At 56.7% G+C, this 21,456-nt stretch overlaps 2 protein-coding genes across 7 annotated transcripts in view; both read right to left on the reverse strand.

The window, feature by feature from the left end:
- Window positions 1-495: 495 nt before the first annotated feature.
- Window positions 496-5,009, reverse strand: USE1 (unconventional SNARE in the ER 1). Its single transcript, XM_003275802.4, has 8 exons — window positions 4,825-5,009; window positions 4,481-4,530; window positions 4,261-4,339; window positions 4,010-4,162; window positions 2,861-2,870; window positions 1,938-1,965; window positions 938-1,112; window positions 496-694 (listed from the first exon to the last, which is right to left on the reverse strand). The coding sequence occupies exons 1-8, from the start codon at window positions 4,924-4,926 to the stop codon at window positions 512-514; spliced, it is 780 nt and encodes a 259-aa protein (XP_003275850.1). The 5' UTR covers window positions 4,927-5,009; the 3' UTR covers window positions 496-511.
- A 2,022-nt stretch (window positions 5,010-7,031) lies between these two features.
- MYO9B (myosin IXB) overlaps window positions 7,032-21,456 on the reverse strand; it is a 134,667-nt gene continuing 120,242 nt past the window's right edge. For 2 of the 6 annotated variants that reach the window (XM_030820498.1, XM_030820501.1), the window contains 16 exons: window positions 19,986-20,119; window positions 19,586-19,773; window positions 18,400-18,498; window positions 18,121-18,294; window positions 17,480-17,521; window positions 17,100-17,211; window positions 15,028-15,101; window positions 14,211-14,403; window positions 13,987-14,115; window positions 13,579-13,684; window positions 13,120-13,251; window positions 10,599-10,722; window positions 9,927-9,974; window positions 9,459-9,592; window positions 8,549-8,676; window positions 7,032-8,428 (listed from right to left, as the gene is read on the reverse strand). In XM_030820498.1, the coding sequence (XP_030676358.1) occupies window positions 8,013-8,428; window positions 8,549-8,676; window positions 9,459-9,592; window positions 9,927-9,974; window positions 10,599-10,722; window positions 13,120-13,251; window positions 13,579-13,684; window positions 13,987-14,115; window positions 14,211-14,403; window positions 15,028-15,101; window positions 17,100-17,211; window positions 17,480-17,521; window positions 18,121-18,294; window positions 18,400-18,498; window positions 19,586-19,773; window positions 19,986-20,119 (2,233 nt within the window). In that variant the 3' untranslated portion in view covers window positions 7,032-8,012. Of the gene's footprint in view, window positions 8,429-8,536; window positions 8,677-9,458; window positions 9,593-9,926; window positions 9,975-10,598; window positions 10,723-13,119; window positions 13,252-13,578; window positions 13,685-13,986; window positions 14,116-14,210; window positions 14,404-15,027; window positions 15,102-17,099; window positions 17,212-17,479; window positions 17,522-18,120; window positions 18,295-18,399; window positions 18,499-19,585; window positions 19,774-19,985; window positions 20,120-21,456 lie in introns of all 6 variants that reach the window. The other 4 variants (XM_030820503.1, XM_030820499.1, XM_030820502.1 and 1 more) reach the window with 4 other exon arrangements.

The raw sequence follows: 21,456 nt of genomic DNA on the forward strand, positions 1-21,456 counted from the left end.
GGAGCGTTTGATGAGTCACCACCTGCCAAGCCTGACTTTTTCTTTTTAGAATCTTTTTTTTTTTTTTTTTTTTTTTTTTTTTTTGCGACGGAGTCTCGCTCTTTTGCTCAGGTTGGAGTGCAGTACTGGGATCTCGGCTCACTGCAACCTCCACCTCCTGGGTTCAAGCGATTCTCATGCCTAAGCCTCCCAAGTAGCTGGGACTACAGGTGTGCGCCACCATGCCTGCCTGATTTTTGTATTTTTTGGTAGAGACGGGGTTTCACCATGTTGGCCAGGCTGGTCTTGAACTCCTGGCCTCAAGTGATCCACCTGCCTTGGCCTCCCAAAGTGCTGGGATTCCAGGCGTGAGCCCCCATGTCTGGCCCTGAGGTTCTTCTTCCCCTGCTCATGCACTGTCTGTGGCTCTTCAGGGACCTCCAAAAACCCTCCCATCTCATTGCCCACCCTGAAAGGCACTGCTAGAAGGGGGCAGGGGACAGACGGAAGACAGACAAGGTGGGCGGGATTTTTATTTGAGTTTGGGCATGATTCGAATGAAGAGGATCATGCTGATGAAGATGAAGCAGACGATAATGAGCATGGCCCAGAGCAGCCAGTTGACTGACTTCTGCGTGTGCTGCTCCAGCCGCTCTGACTCCGTCTTCAGCTTCTCCAGGTTCTGGTCTGCCATTTTCAGTGAGTGTGACAGGGTCTGTGGGGGAGGTGGAAAAGGTGTCAACAGGACTGGGGCCAAGAATGGCCTCTCTCTACTTCCCTGGGGCTGGCCTGCACCTCTTGTTGCTTGCTGGTACTGTGCCCTCTGCTGGGAATGCCATTTTTGCCTTCTACAAAACTTCTATTCATCCCGCAAAGCCCCAGCCACAATGCTCCTGTGCTGGGAAGCCTTCTCTGATGCCCCAGGGCAGAGGCTGGAGAGCTCCCCCAGTCCCCACACCTGGTTGTCCTTCTTGATGACACTCTGGGCGGCCAGTGTATTGGTCTTGAGGCTCCGGGCCAGTCCTAGCATCTCTTCCGCCAGCTTTTCCTGGAGGTTCTGATGTCGCTGCAGGACGAGGTCTAGCTCAGCTGCTGACTGCTTCTCACTCACTGGCTGGGACCCTGCCACTCCACTGATCTCACACACGGGGGGAGGAGGGCATGAGAGATGGAGTGGGAAAGGGGAGAAGACCAACACATTTTCTTTTCTTTCTTTTTTTTTTTTTTTTGAGACAGAGTCTTGCTCTGTCGCCCAGGCTGGAATGCAGTGGTGCGATCTCGGCTCACTGCAACCTCCACCTCCTGGGTTCAAGCAATTATTCTGCCTCAGTCTCCTGAGTAGCTGGGATTACAGGCACCTGCCACCATGCCCAGATAATTTTTGTATTTTTAGTAGAGAAGGGGTTTCACCATGTTGGTCAGGCTGGTCTCGAACCCCTGACCTTGTCATCCGCCTGCCTCGGCCTCCTAAAGTGTTGGGATTACAGGCGTGAGCCAACGTGCCCGGCCTTTTTTTTTTTTTTGAGACAGCATCTCGCTCTGTCGCCCAGGCTGGAGTGCATTGGCGTGATCTCGGCTCACTGCAACCTCCATCTCCCAGGTTCAAGCGGTTCTCCTGACTCAGCCTCCCGAGTAGCTGGGACTACAGGCGCATGCCACCATGCCCCGCTAATTTTTTGTATTTTTAGTAGAGACAGGGTTTTGTCATGTTGGCCAGGCTGGTCTTGAACTCCTGGCCTCAGGTGATCTGCCTGCCTCAGCCTCCCAAAGTGCTGGGATTACAGGCATGAGCCACTGTGCCTCGCCTTTGACTTCTGGGAAGAGCATCCACAGAAGTGGCTTCTGGTTGGTTAAGATCCTTGTGGTAGTGCCTCAGTGGTCCAGGGTTTGGCCAGTGCTACCCCATCCCTGCCACACTGCCCAATTGCCACTACTGCCCCAGGGCCACAGACACTCACGTTCTCTTCCTCACGTCCATCTCAGGCTCTGAAAGCAAAACAGGCCAAGCAAAAAGGCGAGTGTTGGTTTCCCATTTCCGGCATCCTGACCATTGCCTGTGCTGGGTCTATTGCTTGGAATGCTGTTTCCTCATCTTGTCTGCTGCCCCGTTGGCTTCTGATCATGCTTGAATACCCCCTCTTCTAGGAGGGTCTCCTTACTCCTGTCTCGGTTCCCTCAGGCCCCAGGTCCCTCCCTCCAGCCTAGCCTTGGTCCCATAGGCTGGGGGTGCCTAGCTTTAAGAAATTTATTTATTTGCTTATTTTTGAGACAGAGCATCTCTCTGTCAACCAGGCTGGAGTGCACTGGCGCGATCTTAGCTCGCTGCAACCTCCACCTCCCAGGCTCAAGCAATCTTCCTGCCTCCGCCTCCCAAGTATGCTGGGACTACAGGTGTGCGTCACCACACCTGCCTAATTTTTTTGCTTGCTTTTTTTTTTTTTGAGACTGAGTCTTGCTCTTTCGCCCCGGTTGGAGTGCAGTGGTGTGATCTCAGCTCACTGCAACCTCCACCTCCTGGCTTCAAGCAATTCTCCTGCCTCAGCTTCCCGAGTAGCTGGGACTACAGACATGTGGCACTGCATCTGGCTAAGTTTTGTATTTTCAGTAGAGACAAGGTTTTGTCATGTTGGCCAGGTTGGTCTCAAACTCCTGACCTCAGGTGATCCACCTGCCTCAGCCTCCGAAATTACAGGTGTGAGCCACTGTGCCTAGCTTTGTTTCCTCTCGGGGCCATTTCCTCTGTCCTGGCTCTTCCTCCAGGCGTAATTTGATGATGCTCCTGTTGGAGTCAGGCTCAGCATGGAGGCCCCGGGGCAGCAAGGATACATGTCTTGTCCTAGTCAGCTGGCCCTCAAGTCCTGTTGTGTTCATGGTGACTCACCTGCAGAGTCCTGTGGAAAGAAGTAAGTGGCATGAGGCTGGGTGCAGTGGCTCACTCCCAGCACTTTGGGAGGCCAAGGTGGGCAGATCACCTGAGGTCAGGAGTTCGAGACCAGCCTGTCCAACATAATGAAACTCCATCTCTACTAAAAATACAAAAAATTAGCCAGGTGTGGTGGGGGTGCCTGTGATCCTAGTGACTTGGGAGGCTGAGGCAGGAGAATCGCTTGAACCTGGGAGGCAGAGGTTGCAGTGAGCCGAGATCGCGTCACCACACTCCAGCCTGGGCAACAAGAGCGAATCTCCATCTCAAAAAAAAAAAAAAAAAAAAAAAGTAAATGCCATGAAGTCACCCCCCTTGTCATGTTCCCAAACCTGCCCCTTCTGACCTCAACCTCCTCACCTTCATTCAGGACATGGTGAAATCCCATGACCTCTGAGCCTCAGTTTCCTCAACCTTAAACTGGTAACGACAACTCATATATATTTTTTTGAGACGGAGTTTCGCTCTTATTGCCCAGGCTGGAGTGCAATGGCTCGATCTTGGCTCACCGTAACCTCTGCCTCCTGGGTTCAAGCGATTCTCCTGCCTCAGCCTCCCGAGTAGCTGGTATTACAGGCGTGAGCCACCATGCCGAGCTAATTTTGTATTTTTAGTAAAGACAGGGTTTCTCCATGTTGGTCAGGCTGGTCTTAACTCCCGACCTCAAATGATCTGCCCGCCTCGGCCTCCCAATGTGCTGGGATTACAGGCGTGAGCCGCCGCGCCCGGCTACAGCAACTCATATTTTAAAAGATTGAGCTGATCCACATAAAGTGCTCAGAAAGGAACTTGTCATCCTCTTTTACAGCTGAAGAAACTTACGTGTCTTGTAAGTTGCAAGCCAGGACTCAAACTCTGCTCTTGGGCCAACTCTGGGGCTTAACCAGACACATTCCATTTTTGCCTTGTACCAAATTCCTATTCATCTAGCAAAGCCTTAGCCACAATGCCCCTCTGTTGGGCAGCTTTGTGTGATGACCCAGGGAAGAGATTGCTGGACCCCCTTAGGGTTCCTGTATCTGACAGTATTGTGGTTCTGTCTGCCTGCAAGCATAGAACCCCTGTTCCTGTCCAAGGGATTCCCAGGGACCAGGAAAGGAGCCCTACCGTGCCTAGTAGCTCACTCCGCATCTCGCTGGTGTACCGCGCCCGTGACTGCAGATGCACCGTCTTTGTGGCAGGCACTCGCTCTCTGGCTGTGGTTGGCACACGGCCAGGGGCCAGGAACTGGTTGGCCAGTGCTTTCTCTGAGGAGGAGGTCTGCAGAAATGTGGGAAGATAAGTCACTGGAGGGGCAGGTCCTGGGGACCAAAGTGAGCGGTGATGGGGGCTGAGGGGGCAGGGGCACCCCTTCTCACCAGCTTCTCGGCTTGCAGCATCCCCTTCAGAAAATCCACCTTCCAGGAATATTCATTGATCACCTCAGAGGCCGGTTTGCTGGAAAGCAGGAAGAAGAAAAACAAAACCTGTCCATGGTCCCCAGCTCAGGGAAGGGTCCCAGCTGGGACAGCAGTACTGGGATGTCCCAGTAGAACAGCCACGTGCTGATGTGAAAGCCCTGAGGCCGCCTGCACTCACCTCGCGTGGACCTTCAGGGCCTGCAACATGTCCTCCAGGGCTCCCACGTACTAGGGAGGAAAAGTGGATTATCACCCGGGGGTCCTTCCCATGTCCTGATGATGGGAGTCGGGGGGGCGGGGCCGACAAATGGGAGGGGTCAAGCGTAAAGGAGGCGGGGCCAGTGGGGGAGGGGCGGGGTCCCAGGGACCGGGGCGGGAGCTACAGGTAGACGTGGCGGGACTGACCGGAAAGGGCGCTGCCCGAGAGGCTACTGGGGCCGGGGAGTCGGGCCAGGTGGCTTCCAACCCTAGGAATCACCCCCCGGGAGTCGGGCTCTACGCGGCAGTGCGAGATCCCCTCACCTTCTCCAGGCGCCACTCGTCCGGGTCCCGTTTCTCCGCTGCCATCGCCTCGCAGCGGGATAGCAGCCGCACCAGGTTCAGCTCCAGCCTCGACGCCGCCATTATCGCCCGGCCCTACCCCGCCCCTTCCGTCGGCGCCATGTTAAGGGAGGGCGGAAGTGCCTTCAAGTGGCGTTCCGGGCGGATGTTTCCCCCGCTCACGTTCGCTGGCCCATCTTTGTTTGGAGCGGAAGTAATATCTTGTTTTGAGGCGGGGCGCTGGGCCGGGCGCGGTGGCTCAGGGCTGTAATGTCAGCATTTTAGGAGGCAGAGGTGGGAAAGTATTGCTTGAAGCCAGCCCGGGCAACATAGCGCGACTCTGTCTCTATTTTAAAAAAATAGGAGAGGCGCCACCCCATTCTTAGGCGAATCACTTGCTTTTCCTCGAGACCATGTTAACCCTTCGGGAATGATAGGACGACCGGGGTCTTCTGGTGTCAGACCCGCGTGCAGTGTGCCCTCTTGTTCTGTTTTGCCTGCTCAAAGTACCTCCCCGCACCCCACTCCTACCTGGATTCTTACCGGTCGGAGCTATTTCGCCTCCACACACCCTTCCCGATTTCTTAGCCTGGGATTCAGGAATCCAAGGCTTCCCCCACCTCAGCGGGGCTCATCTGTACTGTGGTTATGAGCTTCCAGGTACACAGCTCCAGCTCTGATTCCATCCCCGGCCCTGGGAGAGTTTAACTTTTCTGGATCCGTTTCTTACCCCGGGAAATGGACAGTGTGACAGTACCTGCCTCAAGGGGGACATGAGGCAGCTCTGCCTGAGAGTGAGCAAGGTGGGGCTGGGTCCCCCCTAACGCCCAGACCCCCATGGAGAGAACCCCTTCTCAGCCCACCTCAGTACCTGGAAGCTGAGTACCCCATGCCTGCAGTGCCACTCTTCTGGAGTGACAGGATGAGAGTGGGGCCTTCACAGGAACCAGGGCCTGGCATGCAGCCTTCATGTTTTCCCACACCTTAGGTCATCTGTACCTTGGTTACATCAGTGGGCCTGATGTCCTTGAAAAATACCATAGACGGCTGGGTGCGGTGGCTCACGCCTGTAGTCCCAGCACTTAGGGAGGCTGAGGCAGATGGATCACCTGAGGTCAGGAGTTTGAGACCAGCCTGGCCAACATGGTGAAACCCCGTCTCTACTAAAAATACAAAAATTAGCCGGGCGTGATGGTGGATGCCTGTAATCCCAGCTACTTGGGCGGCTGAGGCAGGAGAATCGCTTGAACCCAGGAGGTGGACGTTGCAGCGGGCCGAGATTGTGCCACTGCACTCCAGCTTGGGCAACAGAGCAAGACTCCGTCTCGAAAAAAGAAAAAAAGAAAAACACCATGGAGGGCCGGGTGCGGTGGCTCACGCCTGTAATCCCAGCACTTTGGGAGGGTGAGGAGGGTGGATCACTGGAGGTCAGGAGTTTGGAGAGCAGCCGGGCCAACATGGTGAAACCGTTTCTATCAAAAAATACAAAAATTAGCTGGGCTTGGTTGTGCGTGCCTGTAATCCCAGCTACTCGGGAGGCTGAGGCAGGAGAATCGCTTGAACCCGAGAGGTGGAGGCTGCAGTGGGCCGAGATCGCGCCACTGCACTCCAGCCTGGGTGACAGAGCGAGACCGTGTTTCAAGAAAAAAACCCACAACAAACCATGGAGACCAAACCCAGGACCCATCAAAGGGGCCTCTAGAGGCTGGCAGGGCAGAGTCTAAATCCCAGCCATGCCCCTCCCAGCTGTGTGGCCTTGGAGAAGCCCCTCAACCTCTGGCATGTGCAGTCTGAACTTGGGTTCTTCACGGCGCCTCAACCAGTACCAGCCAGCCAGTTCCTACGACTCCCATCCGATGGCAGCCTGGGAGCCCATCTGTTCCTGTCTCGCTGGGCCCACCGGGAACTGGCCACCTCCGCTGGATGGGTGGCTGCTGCAGCTGACATTTGGGCTCCAGAGGCTGGGCACTGAATCAGGGAGGCCAGAGAGGGCTCCCAGGACAGCAGGCGCTCCTGGCCAAGTGAGGCTCTGCTGGGAGCTCCCTGTTTGCTGGAGGGTCAAGACAGATCTTTGAGGACAGTGTTCCACCCATATTCTGCACCCTTCTTGGCTGAGGCCACAGGGCAGACCCCCACCTGCCAGCCCTGTTCTTCCAAGCCCGATCCCACGTGAGCAGGCGTCCCATGCACACACTTTTCAGGCACTTTTTATTTCACGCTGTGCGAGGGCCCCTTGTCCCAGATTTGTGGCCACGTGTCCAGGTGTCTGGGGGAGTGGGCCAAGCCTGAGAGAGGAGGGCCCTGCTCCAGAGATCCCCAGGTTGTCCCTGTTGACCTGTAGGGAGGTCTGACTTCAGGCGTTGCCCTCCTGGCCCGTGAGCAGTCCTGAGTCGCCGGCTCCTGTTTTGTCACACGGGGTGGGTAGTGCCAAAAGCAGCCTCCTGCAGCCCTTGGCGTCCGGAAGAGTGACAGCCGCATTCAAGTCTCCCTGGCACGTGAGGTCCATGGTGCCCCTGACTCATGTCCTGGCTCCAGCCAATAGCCTAGACCCCCATGGAAGGTTCCAGCACGTCCTCAAATGTACATTGGCCAGGTGGCTGCCCCCCGGAGACACGTGTCAGAGAGGCACGGGTCAGGTGGCCCAAGTGTCCAAAACTCTCATGGAGGGTCCCAGCCCATTAACCACCCCAAGCCAACCACAGCAGGGGTCTGAGCCTCAGACGTGCAGTGGCCTAGTGGCCTCTGCTCTGACAGCTCACGTCCAGGTTATGAGGGAGACAGGCAGCGTTAATAGAAAACTTTGTACATACACATATAAAAAACCATTTGGTCTTCCATTAAGGCTGTTACAGTTTAAAGTTACGTAAACCACGTACAAAGAAACAGTTAAACGTACAAAAGGGGAGTGGGGAGATGTGAGGCCGCAGGTGGAGATGTGGTGCTCCACACAGGCGCGTCCGTGATTTGGGGGCTGCGCGCGAGGGGGTCTGGCTCCAGCCGGCCTCTCCCTGCCTTGACTCTGCACTTGGGGCCGGTGCCCACCTCACGTCGCTCTTGAGCTTTTGATTCTGGATCCTTCTCTGAGGGCCGAACACTAGCTCTGCAGCTCTGGCGCCCAGCTCCAGTGCAGGGGCCGTCCTCGGACATGCAGACTTTGTCAGCTGTGTTCCTCAGCCATTGGCCTGGCCCGAGGCGGGGGGCAGGCAGTACGTCGGGGGGTCCGAGTACCTCCGTTTGGCCCCAGGTGGCTGGCCATCCTCTTCTAGGGGCTCCAGGGCGCCCTGCATTGGCAGGTCTGCCCCGGGCGTGATGTACACGGAATGTATCTGGTCCGGGCGGCGGGCAGGTGGCTCCCGGCGCCGCACTGGGGCAGCCGCCTCCCGGGCACCCGGTGCCCAGCAAGGCAGGTGGGAGGGCAGGCCTGGTGGGAGCTTGATGTTGGCCGTGGGCATGATGGGGGTCCGCCGGGGGGTCTTCACTCTGACCGTTACGAAGGACGACGGCCTTCGTCGTGGAGGGGCGGCCACGGTGGGGAGGGGGCTCGGGGCGGGCGCGCCGGGGCAAGGGAGAGCAGGCGCAGGGGGCCCTTTTGAGAGACATATGGCAGGGTTACTGCAGCTTCAGGGTCGGCAGCCGGAGGACCCTCGCCCTGGGGCCTGCTGGGATGGATGGGAAGGAGAAAAGCAGATACTACCTTAATACTGACCTTCCGAGGCCCCCCGCCCGGCCCGCTCCTCCAGCAGGCTCTCGGTGCTGGCCGACGTCTCAGAGTCCAGGTTCTCCTCGTCCGAGCCCCTTGGGTCCAGCTCCGGCAGCCGGTAGGTGATGTCCTCCCTGGAGGAAAAAGGGTAGCGGTGTCCAAGGCCACCCCACCGAAAGTGCCGGGCCAGTGCGGAACAGAGCAGGCTGTCCTGCTCCTAGATGTAACTCCAAGTCCCCAACCTCCCCCCACCCCAAGCAGGAGGATTGCTTGAGCCCAGGAGTTTGAACCCAGCCTGGGCAACATAGGCGGACCCTGTTCTACAAAAAGTAAAAAAATTAGCCAGGCGTGGTGGTGTGCACCTGTGGTTCCAGCTACTGGGGAGGCTGAGGTGGGAGGACCCCTTGAGCCTAGGGGATTGCGGCTGCCTTGAACCGTGATAGCACCACTGCAATCCAGCCTGGGTGACAGAGCAAGACCCTGTCTCAGAAATAAAGGCCGAGTGCGGTGGTTCACGCCTGTAATCCCAACACTTTGGGAAGCCAAGGTGGGTGGATCACTTGAGGTCAGGAGTTCAAGACCAGCCTGGCCAACATGGTGAAACCCCGTCTCTACTAAAAACACAAAATTAGCAGGGCATGGTGGTGGGCACCTGTAATCCCAGCTACTCGGAGGCTGAGGCAGAGAATCGCTTGAACCCGGGAGGTGGAGGTTGCAGTGAGCCGAGATAGCACCACTGCACTCCAGCTGGGCGACAGAGCGAGACTCTGTCTCAAAAAAAAAAAACAAACTGTTGTTTGCCCAGTGTTAGGGATGACAGGACCAAACCTGGCGAGGCCAAGCGGACCACCAGGGGTGGAACCTGCACTCCAGCTTGCCCTAAACATGGACTGAGGGAGGGGACCGGGCCACTTGCTTCTCCTCCTTGATGGACTGGATCCGTTCAATGAGAATTTCCTTTTCCCGGTCCTCATCGCCGCCGGCTGCCTCCTCCTCCAGCAGCACCTCCAGCTCCTCCCCCTGGCTGTCCCGGGCCTTGGGGCTCTTGTTCTGAAACAAAGCAGCAAGGGGTCCCACTGACACCTCCGAGTGGGCGAGGTTAGTGCCGGAGGTGTGAGCAGATCCCAGGAGGTTAGTTCTGATGTGAGTGTGCTGGGCTCTTAGTGAGACTTCTCTAGGAATCACACGGGACAGAATGGTGGTCGTGTGGCCAATTAGTCGTCCTGAGCACAGAAGGTCAGCAGGCAAGGGGCCTCCCCAGCATGCACTTCCGGAAGGTTAGGACAGGCTCTGTCTATCCTACGAGGGGCCCGGGGCCCCAGGGAACCCCAGCATGCACTGCACGGGGAGACATGCACCGCGGGCCCACTGAACGCGTACATACCAGGACCGCCTCATAGGGAGACGAAAACCCCAATTTGAGAGGCCATGGCTGGGAGAGAGATGAACACAGGGTGACCACACAGGCCAAGACAGACACAGGCATGAACTGGGGATACATCCAATGACCGGTACCAAGATAGGGGGTCCCTGCTTCCCACAGGAGCCCAGAGCCCGTTCCCCACTAACGCACCCCTGCACTGTGGGGCTGATTCTTCTGCTAGGGGGACATTTCTCCGTGGGTAGGGCCCAGGTCAGAAGGGACAAGGCTGGACTGATGACCTGAACCACCAGCAAGTGGGAAACTGGTCCCCCTACCGGCCCCACCTAGAGGAACACAATTGGAGTGAGGCTGAGCGAGGACCATCGTCTTTTGTTCAAGGCAGTAAGTCTGCCCCTACCTGTGCAGGGCCTGGTGGCCCCAGCCAGGCTGGTTGTGGCCAAGGGTGTGGTAGGAGTGGGCAGGGAATTGGGAAGGGAGGCCCCGCCCTCCTACCCGAGACCACACCCACTGCCCGGTCCCATCCTCGGCATGGGAGGTGCTGCCCACCCAAGGCCCCTCCTACCAAGACCCCGCCCACCAGCCTTCCCAGCACCAGAGCCACGCCCAAGGCCTTGCCCAGCACCAGACTCCGCCCACCAAAGTGGCCCCGCCCCCACGATCACCGGTACTCACAGCATTTTGTCGCAGGAGCGAAAGCCTGCGGAAGGCGATGCTCTCTGCAGCCTCCAGTTGGCTGATCTCCTCCATCTTCACTTTGTATTTCCTCATCTGCTCCTTGATCAGCATCTCCACGCACCTACAGAGAAGGCCCACGGGAGGAGGTGACTCGGTTACCGCCCCGGGGACGTCTGAGGTCCAGGAAGATGCTAGCTGGTGCCTGGGGGGCAGTGGCTGAGGCTCAGAGACCAAGCAGTGCCCAGGACACGGCTGTGCCGGCTCCCATGCAGTGGGACCTTCGGCAGCTCACTCTACCTCTCTGAGCCTGAGTCTCCTGTCTCTGCACGCCTCCTTGTTTGAAGGAGGGTCAGAGTGAACTGAACCCCTTAGTCACCAGCAGGGTGGAAATTATCCTGCCTCGCAGAGAAGTCCAAGCTGCTGGGCAGTTTGTCCCAGGGGCAGCAGGCAGATGGCCCCAGGGGCTCCAGACATGTGCTGACCCACAGTATGCCCACTTGGTGGTCAAGGCCAGCCTGGTGTTGTCAGTATCAGAGGGACTCAGCTTGGAGTGGTCATTATCGGGAGGAACTCAGCCTGGAGTGGTTAGTACGAAGGGACTCTGCTTGGAGTGGTCAGAACCAGAGGGACTCAGCTTGGAGTGGTCAGTACCAGAGGGACTCAGGCTGGAGTGGTCAGTACCAGAGGGACTCAGGCTGGAGTGATCAGTACCAGAGGGACTCAGCCCTGAGTGGTCAGTACCAGAGGGACTCAGGCTGGAATGATCAGTACCAGAGGAACTCAGCCTGGAGTGTTCAGTGCCAGAGGGACTCAGCCCTGAGTGGTCAGTACCAGAGGGACTCAGCCCAGAGTGGTCAGTACCAGAGGGACTCAGCTTGGGTGAGCTCCGTGGTGCGACCTGCAGGGGCTGCTTCTTGTTCCTTATCCTCCTGTGACAGGACGCTTTGTAGCAAAGAGAGGAATCCACTACCATTCGCCTGTCATCCAGCCTTTGTTAGAAGTTCTGTTTTAGGCTGGGCGTGGTGGCTCATGCCTGTAATCCCAGCACTTTGGGAGGCCGAGGCGGGCGGATCACGAGGTCAGGAGATGGAGAACATCCTGGCTAACATAGTGAAACCCCGTCTCTACTAAAAACACAAAAAATTAGTCGGGCGTGGTGGCGGGTGCCTGTAGTCCCAGCTACTTGGGAGGCTGAGGCAGGAGAATGGTGTGAACCCGGGAGGCACAGCTTGCAGTGAGCCGAGATTGTGCCACTGCACTCCAGCCTGGGCGACAGAGCAAGACTCCGTCTCAAAAAAAAAAAAAAGAGTTCTGTTTTAGTACAACGGGGTGTGCTCATTAAAGCACATTCAAAAAGACACAACTGCTGGGGCCACTGCCATCTGGATAGTTGCTTTTTTTTTTTTTTTTTTTTTTTTTTGATACGGAGTCTCGCTCTGTCGCCCAGGCTGGGGTGCAGTGGCGTGATCTCAGCTCACTGCAACCTCCACCTCCTGGGTTCAAGCAATTATCCTGCCTCAGCCTCCCGAGTAGCTGGGATTACAGGCGACAGCCACCACACCTGGCTAGTTTATATATATATTTTATTTTTAAAATTTTCTTTTTGAGACGGAGTCTCACTCTGTTGCCCAGCTGGAGTGCAGTGGTGCGATAGCTCAATGTAGCCTCCGCCTCCCAGTAGCTGGCATTATAGGCACATGCCACCAGGCCTGGCTAATTTTTGTATTTTTTCTTTCTTTTTTTTTTTTTTTTTGAGATGGAGTTTCGCTTTTGTTGCCCAGGTTGGAGTGCAATGGTGTGATCTTGGCTCACCGCAACCTCTGCCTCCTGGATTCAAGTGATTCTCCTGCCTCAGCCTCCCAACTAGCTGGGATTACAGGCATGCGCCACCACGCCCGGCTAATTTTGTACTTTTAGTAGAGACAGGATTTCTCCATGTTGATCAGGCTGGTCTCGAACTCCCGACCTCAGGTGATCCGCCCGTCTCGGTCTCCCAAAGCGCTGGATTACTGGCATGAGCCACCTCGTCCAGCCTAATTTTTGTATTTTTAATAGAGATGGGGTTTCACCATGTTGGCTAGGCTGGTCTCAAGCTCCTGGCTTCAAGTGATCCACCCACCTCGCCCTCCCAAAGTGCTGGGATTACAGGCGTGAGCCACCACACCCGGCCTAATTTTTAAATTTTTTGTAGAGATAAAAATTTAATTTTTATATTTAAATAAAAAATTGAATTTGGAAATTTAAATTTGAAAATTTAAATTTTTATATTTAAATAAAAATTTAAAATTTCAAATTTTTTGTAGGGTCTTGCTATGTTGCCTGGGCTGGTCTCGAACTCCTGGCCTCAAGTGATCCTCTTGCCTTGACCTCCCAAAGTAGCTGGGATTACAGGTGTGAAGCGCTGGACTCGGCTCTGGACTTTTCTTACACGTTTATTTACACAAGGATGGATGGAGCTGTCGTGGAGTCCTAGGTGGGGCTGCCCTGAGCATGCCTCCGGGACAGGGTGGGCACTCACGTGGTGATCTTGAGGACGTCCTTCATGCTGGTCAGCGGGTCCGAGTTGTCGGGGCAGCGCAGGAGGCAGGGTGCGAAGATAATGGCCAGCGCCCCAGGCGACATGCGGTTGACATCCTCGAGCAGGGCCACCCTGCACAGCCACTGGCAGTTAGAGGATGGCTACGGCCGAGGGAGGGAGGTCCCAGGGAGCCCCAAGACTGAAATTCTGAGCTCTGGGGTGGCTGTTGGGAAAGCAGTGCCGCAGCCCAGCACCAGGAGATGCTTCCGCAGCACAGAGAGGCACCTCAAGGGACCCGGGCGGCCCAGCAGCCTGGCCCCCTCCCAGAACCCCAACAGTGGTCTGCATCCTGGTTTGAAACCACCACAGAACGCCAGCTCGGGTCCTCCTGGGAAATGCTGCCTCGGGGGTTCCCAATGCAACCCTAACCCCACAGAGGGCAGGTGGGGAGGCACTTGCTTGACGAGGTGGAAGATGAGTCTCTCCAGGGAGTTGTGGTTGGCTTCTGGAAGGTGCTCCAGGACGGCATAGATGGCAGCCAGCTGCTCCTGCTTCTCCGGCAGCTCTGCAGGCAGTGGGGTTCGAGGGAGTCAGCTCCCAAGGGTCCCCAAGGTGCCTGTTGTCCCCACCAACACGACCTGAGATGCACGGGTGCCATCCACCCTGCGGTGCCGAGGCAAGAATGGATGGCTACAGAGGTGTCCCGGCCCCACCCCAAACTGGGGACCCAGTTTGGCTGGGCCGACTGCTTCGGGCCTCAGTTTCTCAGTTTGTGAACTGGGTGGTCCTGCCTCCTGGGCTGGTCACAGCAAGCGCTGTACTCCAGCGGTGGCTGCCTGCTGCCGCCCTCACTGCCATGGAGCTCACCGACGGCTCGGAGGAAGTCGCCGTACTGTGCGAAGGTCATGAGGGGCTCGGGCAGCTCCCGCAGCCACTGCTTCAGCACCCCTGTGATGGCGTGGATGGGGAAGTTCTCCAGCTTGACTGCTGCGGGGTCTGTGGGGTGGGTGGGGTGGGACTGGTGAGCAGTGCACTGGCGGGACGGCTGCACCTGGGGCCTGGCACCACGCCCACCTGCCCTCAGTGCCCACCTGTCTGCAGTGCCTGCCGGAGCTCCCGAGTGCGGTTGGCAGCACCCGACTTGCGGTAGAGGCCCTCGGTGTACAGGCCGTGCATCTCCACGTGTTCCAGGAGCTTCTCCAGCACGATGGGCACCGAGGCCTTGTCGCTGGTCAGGCTGTCCACGCACACGCCGAAGTGGCCCGGCTCAGCGCCTGGCTCGCCCTGCAGTGCCGGGGTCGGGGGGTCAGGTCTGGGCCTGGCTGTCTTTCCCTCTAGCTGTCTCTGGGGGCCTCTCCCTCCTGGTCCCGCACAAGGCCCTCAGGGCTTCCTCTGCTGTTCTGTCCCTCCCTGTCTCCTTCTGCATGGTTGTTGGGGGTGTGGGGCTGCAGAGGTCAAGGCCAGTATGGCAGCCACTGGGCAGGGGCTTCCTTTGTAGGCTACCCAAGGCATGGGTGATCCTTCGTGGGGAGAGAGCTATAACCTGGCCCCCACAGCCGCCTCACAGAAGTAGACCCTGACTCTTGTTGCACCCCCAGCACCCAGGACCCCAACCTTATGCACAGAGTTGGGGGGCCGCCCTCTGCATGGCTTAAGACTGTCTCAGGAGCAAGGATTAGCAGGGCTGGGGGAGCTGAGACACACACACAGGCCTGGGCCCTGCCTGGGGGCCTCAAAGGGTTTGGACAGAACCAGAGACAATGGTGTGTTCTGCAGAACCAGAGGCCACAGCCGCCCCCTGCTGGCTGCTCAATGCTTCGCTTGGCCCTCACATCAAGCACCACCTCCCGGTGCACCTGGCCGTGAGTGGAGTGTCATTCTAGAAAGTTCCAGGCCTTGTGCACTCACCTTCCTCCCATAGGTGTAGTAGCAGTGGGTCTGAATCTTGTGCACGCACTTCTTGTGGCAGGTCATCTTGCACACTAGGAAGTCCACAGGGTGGGAGTCACAAGGGTGCTGGGGACCCCAGATTCCTGCAGCCACCCATCCCAGCTGGCCGGGGGCCGCCAACTGCCTTCTTTTTTTTTTGAGACGGAATCTCACTCTTGTTCTCAGGCTGGAGTGCCATGGAGTGATCTCGGCTCACTGCAACCTCCACCTCCCGGGTTCAAGTGATTCTCCTGCCTCAGCCTCCTGAGTAGCTGGGATTACAGGCGTGTGCCACCAAGCCCGGCTAATTTTGTATTTTTAGTAGTGACAGGGTTTCTCCATGCTGGTCAGGCTGGTCTCGAACTACCGACCTCAGGTGATCTGCCCACCTCGGCCTCCCAAAGTGTTGGGATTACAGGCGTGAGCCACCGCACCCGGCCTGGATTGTCTTCTTTTTGGTTTCCTTTTTTTCTTGAGACAGGGTCTCACTCTGTCTCCCAGTTTCACTCTGTCTCCCAGGCTAGAGTGCAGTGGCACTATCATAGCTCACTGGAGCCTTGACCTCCCAGGCCCAGGTGATCCTCCCAAGTAGCTGGGACTACAGGCGTGCACCACCATGCCTGGCTAATTTCTGTATTTTTTTGTATAGATAGGGTCTTGCCATGTTGCCCAGATTGATTTAGAACTCCTGAGTTCAAGCGACCCTCCCGTCCCAGCCTCCCAAAGTGCTGGGATTACAGGTATGAGCCGCCTGGCCTGCCGACTTCTAAACCCACACTGCAAGCACCTGTGCCCTGACTCCTGAGAGAGGAGGCTGTGTGGGCAAGCTTCATAGCTCCAAGGTGGCCATTCGTGGCCTCAGACCCAGCCTGGCTAGCGGAACCATGAGCAGGTGTTTGTGGGGACCTGTGACATCCTTGCCCCAAGTCCCCAAGGCCACCTACTGGCAGAACTAAAGGTCTAAAGGTCCCGCCAGGAGGTGGCCTTGGGGACTTGGGATGAGGATGTCACAGGGCAAAGATAATACTGCTTTTCCTTCTTCCAACCACACTGAATCCCAGGCCACCCAGCTGACGCCTTGGAGAGGGTACACTGGTTACGTTAAAGAAGAGAGTGTCTGGCACCCGGCAAGGATGGAATCAGGTGAGGGGACGGGCCTGGGTCCCGCATCCTTATCTCAGGACCATGACAACTGACTGTTGGACAGATGTGGGGTGGTGGGGCTGCTTTCTGGGCTGAAAAGACCCTGGCCCGACTGGTTCTGGCAGAAAAACACATATGGGAGAGGCCCTCCTGACCCTGCTGGGCCTCTGGAGGCTGCCTGGGCTTGGGTCCTGGCTTGGCCACATCAAAGCTGTGTGACCGTGGATCGGCTGGGTCATTCTTGGGCCCTGTCTCTTAGGGTCCCCTGGGGCTCAGTCTGGCCTACAGGGGAGGGACTGTGAGGAGCCTCGGGAAGGAGGGGCCGATGGTTCAGGCGGTGGAGCAGCGTGTACAGAGACAGAGAGGCAGGGCCCGTGAGGAGAGGAGGCTGCAGATGTGGGTGGGCGCTGGCTACTGGGGACCTTGGGGTCAGCTGAGAATTGGGCTCTGCCCCTCGGGTGATGGTGGATGGTTTGAGGGGGTGGGATATGGCTGGGACAATGGTCCAGGAAGATCTGGTGGCTGGGCTGGGGTGAAGACCTTTTTTTTTTTTTGAGATGGAGTCTTGCTCCATTGCCCAGGCTAGAGTGCAGTGGCGCGATCTCAGCTCACTGCAACCTTCGCCTCCCAGGCTGAAGTGATTCTCCTGCCTCAGCCTCCCGAGTAACTGGGATTACAGGTGCCCGCCACCATGCCCAGATAATTTTTGTATTTTTAGTAGAGATGAGGTTTCACCATCTTAGCCAGGCTGGTCTCGAACTCCTGACCTCGTTATCCACCTGCCTTGGCCTCCCAAAGTGCTGGGATTACAGGTGTGAGCCACCCTGCCTGGCCCTGAAGACCTCTTGAGCAGTGAGGGGTGGTGGGGGATGTGGAGGGGTTTGGGGCCTTGTTGGGGAGCCACTCACCGCTGCAGAGCAGGGCCTTGTCCATGAGCCAGATATAGGAGAGGCACTGCTCGCACGACTGCGGGATGCTAACCTGGTAGCTGGCGAACACGTGCCCATTGTGCTCCTGGACCTGTGAGGCCAGAGGAGGGTGCTGGGTGAGGGAAGGGGAAGGGAGCCCTCCCCAGCCACTGGTGGATGACGGCCCACAAGATCTCAGGGGTGGGTCTGCTTATTCAAGACTACGGCTCCATATGTGCTGGGGGAAAAACACACTCACACGTATCCATGCACACATACGCGTGCAGATGGGCCCATGCACACATTGACACTGACACACACGTGCATGCTCCTGCCAACGTTCGCCTGCTCGGACTCTCATCTACGTGCAGCCTACTCACAGCGCGCTCCTGCTTCCGCTTCTTCTTCTGAGCTTTGCTCTGCTGTGAGGAACACAAGGAGGAGGTTGGCAGGGACCCCCTGGGAAGAGCCCCAACCCACCCCTGGCACCCCATAACCCAGGCGTCTGGGTACCCTGAACCCTCCCTCACCTGGAGTGGCAACATTGTCCCTAACGCCCCCCATTCAGACACCTGAGACCCAGAAGTGAGGCTCTGTTGGGGAGGGTGCAGGGCTGCCCACGAGGAGGTAGGTGTGGCACAAATGGGCATGGCATGGTATAGGTGGGCGTGGCATGTAATCATGGCAAGGGATGGGTAGGCATAGCATGTTGCATGTCATAGGCGTGGCATGGCATGGGTGGGTGTGGCATGTCAGGTGAATGTGGCATAAGTGATCATGGCAAGGCACAGGTAAGCATGGTGTAAGTGATCAGGGCATGGCACGGTGGGCATGGTATGGGCAGGGCATGGCACGGTGGGCGTGGTATGGGCAGGGCATGGGTGGGCATGGCATAAGCATGGTAAGGATGGCAAGGCATGGGTGGGCATGGCGTATCAGGTGAGCTTGGTGTAAGTGATCATGGCAAGGCATGGGTAGGCGTGGCATGTCACAGGAGGGCGTGGCATGCTGGGCTGCCCACCTTCACTGGCTCGAAGTCGTTCTTGGTGTAGCCACGGGTGAACTCATCTAGCAGTGACTGGAACAGGTTGAGGACCAGGTTGGTGTCCTTCTGGCCGCGCTCAGTGGCCAGGTTGCTGACGACGATCTGGTAGTTCTCCATCAGATCCTTGTAGCCCACGTGGATCTTCCCATTCTGTGGGAATGCTAGGCGTCACCCTGCAGGCCTGGGCAAGGGGCGGATGGGAATGACAGGTCTGAGCAGGGTACGGGAAAGGCTGAAGGCCAGATCGCCACATACCGGGACGGAGTACATCGTTTTGATGTTGCTCCTGAACTTCTCGGTGGCTTCGATAAACAAGCTCTCGATGGGCGTCTTCTGGGAACGGAGGTCATTTATCTGGAAGGGGAGAGAAGCTGACCCTGCGTACCTCAGGCCTGGGGACCTGCGCACCCGAGGAGGTGCCCAAGGGGTCACTTCTATCCTCTCTTAAGTCATCCCCTAGGCTCTCGGGATAAAATCCAGTCCCTCTGGCCAAGCCTGGTCTCTCATCTTGTCAACCCAGAGTTAAAGCCACTGACATTTAGGGCAGGACTACTCTCCACAGTGGGACCTACCCTGTGCACCACAGCAGGTTAAGCAGCATCCCTGGCCTCCACCCACCAGATGCCAACAGCGCCTTCCCCCGAGGCTGTGATAACCCCAATGTCCCCAGACATTGCCAGTGTTCCCTGGAGGACAGAATCCCCCCTAGATGAGAGCTACAGGTCAGGTGAGGCCCTTCCTGCTGCCCCACAAAGGGGCTCAATGCCCAGCCATACCTTAGGATGGGGATGACTGGAATGGCCTGATCATTTCAAGATGCCTCTACTCCTAGCAGGGTTTCCTGATCCTTCTGTGTCCCCATCGGCCCCCTGTGCCCGCTGTGCAGCTCCCAAATGTAGCTCTATCTGCTGCAGGATTGCCGAACCCCCACCCCCGTGGGGTATAATCCTCCTGAGCTTGTTGGCCTCCACTTCTGTTGCACACAGTGCTTCTTCAATCTTTGCTTTGAGACCAAATATGCATTATTATTTTTTTTGAGCCAGGGTCTTGCTCTGTCACCCAGGCTGGAGTGCAGTGCTGTGATCATGGCTCGTGGTGCCTCGACCTCTTGGGCTCAAGCGATCTTCCTGCCTCAGCTCCCCAAGGAGCTGGGACTACAGGTGTGTACCACCGCACCAGCTAATAGTTAAACCTTTTGTAGAGATGGGGTCTCTCTGTTGCCCAGGCTGGTTGTGAACTGCTGGGCCCAAGTGATTCTCCTGCCTCAGCCTCCCAGAGTGCTGGGATGACAAACATGAACCACTGTCCCCAGCCTGAGCCTGGACTTTGTATTCTTGACCTGCTAAACCCTGTGGTGTGTGTTTCAGAAAACACTGCCTGGCTGTGATGGTTCCCCTGGGGACCGGGCCTCATGCCTCTGGCTCTCGCCTAGTGATCCCACCTTGTTGAGCAGGAACTCATCCAGGTACTTGAGTTCATTGGCGTTGGTGATCTGGCGGAACGATTCCCGCCACTTCTCTGACACTGTGATCTTCCCAATCTTGACATTTCGGTTCTTCTTCCCTTTGCCTCCTGGTTCCTTGGTGCGCTTCTCACCTGCGGCATGGCGTTGCTGCTGTCCGGAGGGGACTGAGGGGGGACAGGAAGCAGCCGGTGAGGGTGGGTTCAAGGGGAGAATGCAGGGGACCTCCTATGGCATGCCTTTATCCAGGGCCAGAAACCCCTGGCTCTGTGCCTAGGGCTTGGCCCACAGCCAACTCAAGGCCCCATTTGGGGATAGTGAATGTCCCCAGGGGCACTGGTGGCTCTGCTGTCTGTCCCTGAGGCTGCAGGCGACCAACCTTCCAGGCCCTTCTTCATGGTGGTGGCTTCCAGCACCGCTTGCCCAGACACTGCATTCTCCAGCTCCTCCGCACCCTCCAGGCTGTATTTTTTATCCTTGGTTTTATGCAGAAAAAGCCTCTTAAACGTGGATCTGCAGGAGAAAGTACGTGGCTTCTTTTAAGTCTGAAGTGAAAATGGATGTGAGGCCCAGCCTCCCTGTGACTGGACACATGGCAAATGCTCTATCATTGCCTGACTCAAAAAAGGATCTGGCCTGGCATGGTGGCTCATGCCTGTAATCCCAGCACTTTGGGAGATCCAGGCGGGTGGATCATCTGATGTCAGGAGTTCGAGGCAAGCCTGGCCAACATGGCAAAACCCTGTCTCTATTACAAATACAAAAAAATAGCAGGGTGTGATGGTGGGTTCCTGTAGTCCCAGCTACTTGGGAGGTTGAGGCAGGAGAATTGCTTGAACCCAGGAGGTGGAGGTTGCAGGTTGCAGTGAGCTGAGATCGTGCCATTGCACTCCAGCCTGGGTGACAGAGTGAGACTCTGTCTCGAAAAAAAAAAAACAAAAACAAAAACAAAAACGGATCTGGCTGGGTATGGTGGCTCACGCCTGTGTAATCTCAGCACTTTGGCAGGCTGAGGTGGGTGGATCAGCTGAGCCCAGGAGTTTGAGACCAGGCTGGGCAACACAGCGAAACCCCTTCTGTACCAGAAATACAAGAAAAAAAAAAGTTAGCTGGGCATGGTGATGCACACCTGTAGTCCTAGCTACTTGGGAGGCTGAGGCAGGAGAATCGCTTGAGCCTGAGAGGTGGAGGTTGCAGTGAGCTGAGACTGCGCCATTACACTCCAGACGGCCAGACTGGGCAACAGAGCGAGATTCTGTCTCAAAAAAAAAAAAAGGATCATCTTATAAAGAGCAATAGCCCTTTCTTTGTACTGGCAGGGGAGTTATGTGACGAAAGAAGGATACCAAACAGAAGCCACAGGGGGACTCCATTTTCTTTTCTTTTTTGTTCCAGTTGGGGTGTGACTCTGTCACACAGTCTGGAGTGCAGTGGTGTGATCTTAGCTCACCACAGCCTCAAACTCCTGGCCTCACGAGCACGATCCTCCCACCTCAGCCTCCTGAGTTGTTGGGATTATAGGTACAAGCCATGCGCCTAGCTCGTTATCTTTTTAAGTTAAAAAAAGTTTTCTTAGAGATAGAGTCTCATTCTCTTGCCCAGGCTGGAGTGCAGTGGTATGATCACAGTTTACTGCAGGCTTGAACTCTTGGCCTCAAGGGATCCTCCTGTTTCAGCCTCCTGAGTAGCTGGAACTACAGGCACGCACCGCCCTGCCTGGCTAATTTTTGAAATTTTTTTGTAGAGACTAGGTTTTGCCATACTGCCCAGGCTGGTCTTGAACTCCTGGCTTCAAGTGATCATCCCACCTTGGCCTCGCAGTGTTGGGATTACAGGCGTGACCCACTGCA

Source organism: Nomascus leucogenys, chromosome 10, assembly GCF_006542625.1.
Source record: "Nomascus leucogenys isolate Asia chromosome 10, Asia_NLE_v1, whole genome shotgun sequence".
Lineage (NCBI taxonomy): Eukaryota > Metazoa > Chordata > Mammalia > Primates > Hylobatidae > Nomascus > Nomascus leucogenys.

What these genes read in the sequence shown, in the direction of transcription:
- USE1 (XM_003275802.4), bottom strand. Translation starts at nt 4,926, where the DNA reads ATGGCGGCGTCGAGGCTGGAGCTGAACCTGGTGCGGCTGCTATCCCGC. An exon ending in ACGAGTGGCGCCTGGAGAAG is followed by an intron (nt 4,531 to 4,824) that starts GTGAGGGGATCT and finishes TTTCCTCCCTAG; the next exon opens with TACGTGGGAGCCCTGGAGGA. An exon ending in ATGGACGTGAGGAAGAGAAC is followed by an intron (nt 1,113 to 1,937) that starts GTGAGTGTCTGT and finishes GTGTGAGATCAG; the next exon opens with TGGAGTGGCAGGGTCCCAGC.